Source organism: Vombatus ursinus, unplaced genomic scaffold (assembly GCF_900497805.2).
Source record: "Vombatus ursinus unplaced genomic scaffold, bare-nosed wombat genome assembly UNPS02013229.1, whole genome shotgun sequence".
Taxonomy (NCBI): Eukaryota; Metazoa; Chordata; class Mammalia; order Diprotodontia; family Vombatidae; genus Vombatus; species Vombatus ursinus.
The window spans coordinates 1-7,519 of record NW_020953007.1 but is presented as its reverse complement, the minus strand read 5'-3'; the positions used below and the strand labels follow the sequence as shown (position 1 = coordinate 7,519).

Sequence of the window (7,519 nt, the reverse complement as noted above, 5' to 3'; positions counted from 1 at the left end):
AAGTTCCATGAGGCCTTCTTTCCCCCTCTAATAGCACTTTTTTTTTTTCTAATAGCATTTTTATGGAGTTGAATCCACGTATTTTGAGTAGATTAGTGGGGATGGGGAAGAGGGTACTTATGATGTTAGATGGAAACCACAGAACCTCTATCTCACCTGCTTGGATGGGGACTCTAGCCCACGGACATGTTATTTAAAGCTGTGGAATAAAAAGGGCAAATGGGAGCAAGGGTGTTGTACTTAAACCAAGCCCTGTTGAGATTTGTGTTGTGTTTAATGTACTGCCTTGCCCTTTGTATGCTGCGGATCAAGATGTGACTGAGGGAAATTCATATTCTCCCAATAAGTCACTGCACTGGTTTGACTTTATAAACTGGTTACTTAATAAAACAGTTGTAAAAATAAACAAAAAATATACCAGCAGCAGTATGTAGAATAGATTGAAAGAGAATGGAAGGAACATTTTGTTTCTCATTTTCTGGCAGCAATCTTCCTGGGTTCTTTTCGTATGCCCTATCAGGAGATCAAAACTGTCATCTTGGAGGTGAATGAGGCTGTTCTAACAGAATCTATGGTGCAGGTGAGTAAGACAAGATAGTTTAACTGTATTGGTCTCGTCTGGTGAATTTATTTTAATTTTGAATAATTTTATTTTCGTGCCTATTGATCAGTAGTAGCATTGAAATATGTGAACAAGAGGGGCAGCTAGGTGGCGCAGTGGATAGAGCTCCAGCCTTGGAGTCAGGAGGACCTGGGTTCAAATCTAATCTCAGACACTTGAAACTTACTAGCTGTGTGACCCTGGGCAAGTCACTTAACCCCAATTGCCTCACCAAAAAAAAAGAAAGAAAGAAAGAAAGAAATATGTGAACAGGAGCAAAAAAGAAAATACAAAAGCAAAACAGTACAAAAATGATTGTACATGTAACTATGTACTACTCTGATTGTTAAAAGAGAATATTTTTTATCAACTTAAAATTCCAGTGTGGTCAACATTAATTTTTTTGTTGTTTAATGTTGTTTTTCTTTATGTAGATGAAGGCACTGGGTATATATACTGTTGTTTTGTTTCTGCTTTCTTTACTATGCATTGGTTCAGATAAGTCTTCCTATATTTTCTTTGCATCCTTTATATTTGTTATCTGCCATAGAGTAATAATACTGAATTATATTAAAAAAATGATTGAGGAATTCAGAGAATTCTGAGACTCGGTGTATAAACTGATACAAAGAGAAATAAACAGAACCAAGAGAAAAACATTCAGTTATTGCACTAATATAAATTTAAAATCCCTAATAGGAAGTCAAACTATGAAAAACTTTTAAGAATCAGTGAAACTTACAGATAATGAAACATAACTCCTTATGACAGCTAGGAAAGAATTTTCATATATCGTCAGGTATGGTCACTGTCGTGTTTTTGCTTAATTGTTTTTCTTTGTTGGAAGGAAGGTAGAGAGGAAATAAGCATTTGTTAAACACCCACAGTGTGCCAGACATTGTGCCAAAACTCTTTACAAATATCTCATTTGATCCAAACAACAACTCTGTAAGGTAGGTGCTGTTATTATCCCCATTTTACAGTTGAGGAAACTGAGGCAGGCAGCGGTCATGTAATTTGCCCGGGGTTACACAGGTAGTAAGTGCCTAGTGCAGATTTGAATTCAGTTCTTCCTTACTCCAGGCAGAGTGCTCTTTATCAGTGAGTAAGTATTTAGGAAGCACCTAGTTCCAGGCCATTATGCTGGGGATACAAATGCAAATAAAAACATAGACAGTCCTTGCCCTCAAGGAGGTTATAATCTAATGGGGGAACACAACCCACAAAAAGAAGCTGAAAAGTGGGACCGGAGAGGAATGGTACCTACCACGGCGTGATAGAGAGTTCTAGAGAAGTCTAAAAGCAGTGGAGCTGGTAGAAAATGGGACTAATGATAGCTAACACACATGTATGTATGCATACACAAGTGTATATGCATGCATATGTATATCTGTCCAACTATGGGCCAGGCACTATGCTAAGCACTTTCCAATAATTGTCATTTGATCCTCACAACAACCTTGGGAGATGGCTGCTGACATTTTACAGATGAGGAAACTGAGGCAGACTAAGTGACTTGCCCAGAGTCATATAGCTAGTTAAAGTATGGAGGCCAAATTTGAGTTCAGGTCTTCTGACTCCAGGTTCAGTGCTCTCTCCACTATGCCTAGGGTTCAATTTGGGGTTGGGGATGAGATTGAAATGACTGATGTAAAAATGAAAGACAATTAAATGTGTTTTGAAAATTTTGTTACAGTGTACATTCGTATACCAAAGTTTATTCAAACATTCCCCACATATTGTAGATTCAAAGTTTGTTTTCAGTTTTTTGCTGTTACAAATGATACTTGTAGGAATATTTCTGTGTAGCCAGGTCTTTTTTTCCCCTTTCTGCAGTGATCTTAGTATCAGCATCAATAGGACAAAAGATAACATCTTTTATCATAAAGTTTAATGCAAGACTTTTCCCAGTCTATATATTTCCTGCTTCTTCTAGATGCAGCGTTTTGAGTTGTGCAGAATCTTTTTTTTTAAAGAGTCAAATTTGTCTCTTTTTGTACCTTATAATTTCCTTTTGAGTCATGACTGATTATTTTTTTTTTTGCTGTACACAGTTGCACAATGTATGGTTATAGGTGCTTTAATTTTTTATAGTATGACATTTTGTAATTAAATTATTTATCCACTTGGAATTTCTTATGGTATAAGGTACTAATTTGTTGCCATTTTCCCACAAATTGCAATTAATTTTTCCAAGCAGTTTTTGTTGAATAATGAATTCATTCCCCAGTGATTTGTGTTCTTGGACTTATTGAATACTAGACAGTTGTATGCATTTGGTTCTGAATCTTGTTTTTCTGATCTTTTTCAGGGATCTGTTTTTTTCTGTTTATACCCAGTATGAGATTGTTTTGATAATTATTGTTTCATAGTATAAGTGGAAATTTGGTGGTGCTAATTCACTTTCTATTTTGTTTTATTATTTTCCTTGATATCCTTTATCTTGGGTTCTTCCATTTAAGTTTTCTTATTTAATTGATATTTTAGTTGGTATTAAATCTACAAATAAATTTGAGTGTTTCTCCCCCTCTCTTCTATATTAACATAGAAGAAGCAGAATCTTTCAGTAGAGAGAACTGGCCTTGGAGCCAGGAAGACCTGGATTCAAGTCCTGCCTCTGGTACATACTAACTGTTATTGTGAGCAAGTCATTTAACCTCTCAGGGCCCTAACCAACCCTATAAAACTTTAAGTTGCAGAGAAGGTGTGCAACTGCTTTTGTAGAGGGCATTCCTCTCCTGGAGCCCTCTCCACTCTGGTGAAATCACAGTTCCAGTACTTCACATTAAGTACCTTTCCAGTTGTTTAGTTCTTTTTTTTTTTTTTAATAAGCAAAAAGTACTTCATATGGCTAGATAAATTAATTCTCAAATATTTAGTACATTTTAAATGATCTTTATTTTATAACTTTTCTTGGTTAGTAGTTTTATTTAGGAATATTAATAATTTTGTGTGGTTATTTTTTTATCCTGCCATCTTGGTGAAGCTGTTTTTTTTTTGTTGTCTCTTGAATTTTTTAAGTAAGTCATCCTATCATACCCCCTTTTTAAATTCTAATTTCCTTTTTTATTTTATTACTATTGATAACAGTCCTAAAACTTGTAAAAAAAAAAAAATAATGCAAGTGGGGACATCCTGTTTTCATTCTACTTCATTATAAATAATGTTAGCTCTTGGTTTCTGGTAAGTTTTTTGTTATTTCCCTGCCTATTTTTTTTTTTTTTATCATAAGTGAGTATTGAATTTTATTGAAGGCTTTTTGTGCATCTATTGTCTTTTCCTGGTTTTGTTTTTATTTTTATTTTTCCTGGTTTGTTTTTATTATTGACATTTTGTTATGCCAATTATTTTTTAATGTTGAACTATCTGCATCCTTAGTATAAATCCAACTTGATAATAGTTTTTTTTTAAAGGGTATTACTATTTTAGAGTATTTCTTATGAACTCTCTCATTAGGCAGGCAGTCTGCCCTCTAGTTAATTGAACATTGAATAGGATCTGTAGGACAGTTTAAGAGAGAGGCTCAGCCAAAATGAAGCAGACTAAACATCCCTCCTCCCCCGGCTTTTCCCTCCCTTCTCTCCCTCTCTTTCCCCCCTTCCCCATTTCTCTCTACCCCCTTTCCCTACCTTCTCTCCCTCTCTCTTTCCTTCTCTCTTTTTTTCTTTCTTTCAGAATCTCATTAAGCAGATGCCAGAGCCAGAGCAGCTAAAGATGCTGTCAGAACTAAAGAATGAATATGATGATCTGGCTGAGTCAGAACAGTTTGGTGTAGTGGTGAGTGAGGCCTAAAGCAATGGGCTCTTTATCCCATGGGGAGAAGCTTTCTGTCTATAGATATCTGTCCACCTACACACACACACACACACACACACACACACACACACACACACACACACACACACACACACACACACACACACTCATCCATTGAGAGTGACCATTTCATTCTCTCCCTCCTCTTAGCTTTGCTGTGTCTCAAACCTGGACTTAGTACTTTTTTCCTTACTCTTCTTTGGGATTCTTTTCATGATCAATGGATTTGAAGCCTGTCTCCCTTATCCCCACCTCCTCTCTGCTATATTTCTTTGCCTGGCTTTTTTCACTAGCCCCCTTTGTCCTTTCCACCAGATGGGCACCGTGCCCCGCCTTCGACCCCGACTCAATGCCATTCTCTTCAAGCTGCAGTTCAACGAGCAGGTAGAAAATATCAAGCCAGAGATTGTTTCTGTAACAGCTGCTTGTGAAGAGGTACGAAAGAGTGAGAGCTTTTCTGGCCTCTTGGAAATAACCCTGCTCGTGGGCAACTACATGAATGCTGGCTCTAGGAATGCTGGTGCCTTTGGCTTCAACATTAGCTTCCTCTGCAAGGTGAGAATGGGAGTCAGAACAGAGAGACCAGGACAGGTGTCTAGCCCTTTGGGCCAAATAGTAGGAGCTACAATCTGCTGAGAGTGGTTTTGGTCTCAGATCCATTCCCCTGCTCATAGATATTCTTCTTCTCAGCTTCGTGACACCAAGTCCACTGATCAGAAGATGACACTACTGCATTTCTTGGCTGAAATGTGTGAGAACAGCTACCCTGAGGTCCTCAAGTTCCCTGATGAGTTAACCCATGTAGAGAAGGCTAGCAGAGGTGAGGACAGTCTGGGGAGAGACTATAAGGTGGCACAGGGGGCTGGCAAGTATCTGCTTGGAGAGGGAAGTAGATATTACTTGGTTGTAGAATGCATTAAGTCCCAAGCTAATGAATATATTTGGGTCTAGGGGTGATGTTGAGGGGACATGAGTCCATAGGGAAAATATAAAGTGGAGTGGAGCTTATGTATATAAAATTGAGGAGAATATTTAGCAGCACAGTGAAAAGAAAGTCATGTGGGGGGAAAACACTTGTTTTTAGTCTAAGACCTCAACTCTCTTGGTTTTCCCATTCAGAAAACATAGACTTTCTTGGCAGAAATTAAGACATCACTATCTGGGAAGAAGGCAGAGAGAATATAGCCTTTTGCTGAAGAAAAAGCTATTCTACCACTCATTTTCTCTGAGAGTGGAAGTAATCCAATATATTATAGGTAGCACTTATCCTAGCTATATGTCTCTATGCAAGTCTCCCTGCTCCTAAATCCCATTCCACTAACAGGCATAGGGCCGAGACCGCAGGGCCCAAGGGGCAGGAGCTCAGTTCATTCAGTTAAACATGTATTTATGGACCATTTCTGATTTCTCTAGCACTGTAGGTATTGAGATTTGCCACATAAATTCATGACAGAATTCTGGTGATCAAGATAGAAGCTTAGAGTCTTAATGGAGAGATAAGACTTGTACACAGTAGAGAGCAATTGAAAGGTATGTCAGGTCAGATATTAAGAAGTGCTCAGTTAAATGTAATCGAGTACCTGAAGCAGTTAGGAAGGGGAAACCCACTGACTTGAAGAGCTGCTGTCCTAGGCTAAGATCCTTTCAGGGCTGTAAGTTCATTTTTCATTGAAGCTATAAGTTCATTGTTAACCCATCCATCTCATGCAGTCTCTGCTGAGAATTTACAGAAGAACCTGGATCTAATGAAGAAGCAGATTTCAGATGTAGAACGAGATGTTCAGAACTTCCCAGCTGCCACTGATGAAAAAGACAAGTTTGTGGAGAAAATGAGCATATCCTTTCAAGGAGTGTGAAGAGGGGGAAACCGCAAAGGGGAATAAATGGGAGAAATCTATGGGGCTCAGGAGTAGGAGTATGGAACACACTTTAGTGAGATGGCTTTAGAGTCTACTACTTCATGCACTGTACTCTGGGAGCGTGTAATTGAAGAGTCTAAAGAAGCAAGACTATTAGTTTCTTGGTCCGGGTCCTTAACTCCTTGCCCTCACAGCTTTGTAAAGGATGCCCAGGAACAATATAACAAGCTGCGGATGATGCATTCTAACATGGAAACCCTCTTTAAGGAACTAGGAGATTACTTCCTCTTCGATCCCAAGAAAGTGACTGTGGAAGAATTCTTCATGGACTTAAACAATTTCAGGAATATGTTTCTGGTAAGCAAGCAATCTTTGCCTCCAAACCAAGAAGACCTGGGGGGGGGGGGGGGGGTTTCCTCCCAGAGATTAGCTCAGTTTGCTTGATTGTTATGTTTTTTTATTCATAGCAAGCAGTCAAGGAGAACCAGAAGCGACGGGAGACAGAGGAAAAGATGCGTCGAGCAAAGTTAGCCAAAGAAAAGGCGGAGAAAGAACGATTAGAGAAGCAGCAGAAGAGAGAGCAGCTGATAGATATGAATGCAGGTATGAAGGGAGAACAAGGAATAGGGAGGGGGAGAAACAGGGAGGATGTTCAGGAGCTGCAGTTTGGGCAGAGAAAATGGCTGATTTCTGAGCTGGATTTTTAATAAGTGAGCTTTTGGCACAGTTCCTTAGATCAAGTTTGTGTTTGCTCTAATTTTCTCTGCTAGATTTTCAGTTTTTTCCTCTGTTTTTTATTTTTTTTCTTTATACCTTATCTTCTTAATTGTAAAGCCTCCTCCCATTCATATTCTCTTGTTACTAGGTGACCTTGGTGTTACTAACACACACCCCTCCTTTCTGCCTGTTCAGGAGCTCCTCTGGTCTCCTCTCACACTCTGCAGACCTCTGTTTACATTATCTCTAAGATGGCCTCCTAGGCCTCTGCCAAGTCCTTTGTGGCAGCAATACCACCCCTCCCCTAGTTCCTAACTCTTTCCCCCTTCTCCCCCCATCACTTCGGCTTGGGAACAGTTACGAAGTATGGATTTACAAACCATAACACAAACATACTCTTCCCAGGCAGCATCCGTCTTTTACTACCAGAGGCATTCCTTTGTTGAAACATATGGCTCAAGAACTTGCGCGCGCGCGCGCACACACACACACACACACACACACACACACACACACACACACACAC

At 39.1% G+C, this 7,519-nt stretch overlaps 1 protein-coding gene across 1 annotated transcript; it reads left to right on the top strand.

Annotated features, from left to right (window-relative positions):
* Positions 1–125: 125 nt before the first annotated feature.
* On the top strand, positions 126–6,879 carry LOC114040481 (protein diaphanous homolog 1-like; the record flags this gene model as incomplete). Its single annotated transcript, XM_027858600.1, has 7 exons — positions 126–580; positions 4,277–4,378; positions 4,733–4,972; positions 5,108–5,237; positions 6,128–6,252; positions 6,469–6,633; positions 6,744–6,879. Coding segments are annotated over exons 1-7 (970 nt in total), but the record flags the coding sequence as incomplete, so codon positions are not given.
* Positions 6,880–7,519: the final 640 nt, after the last annotated feature.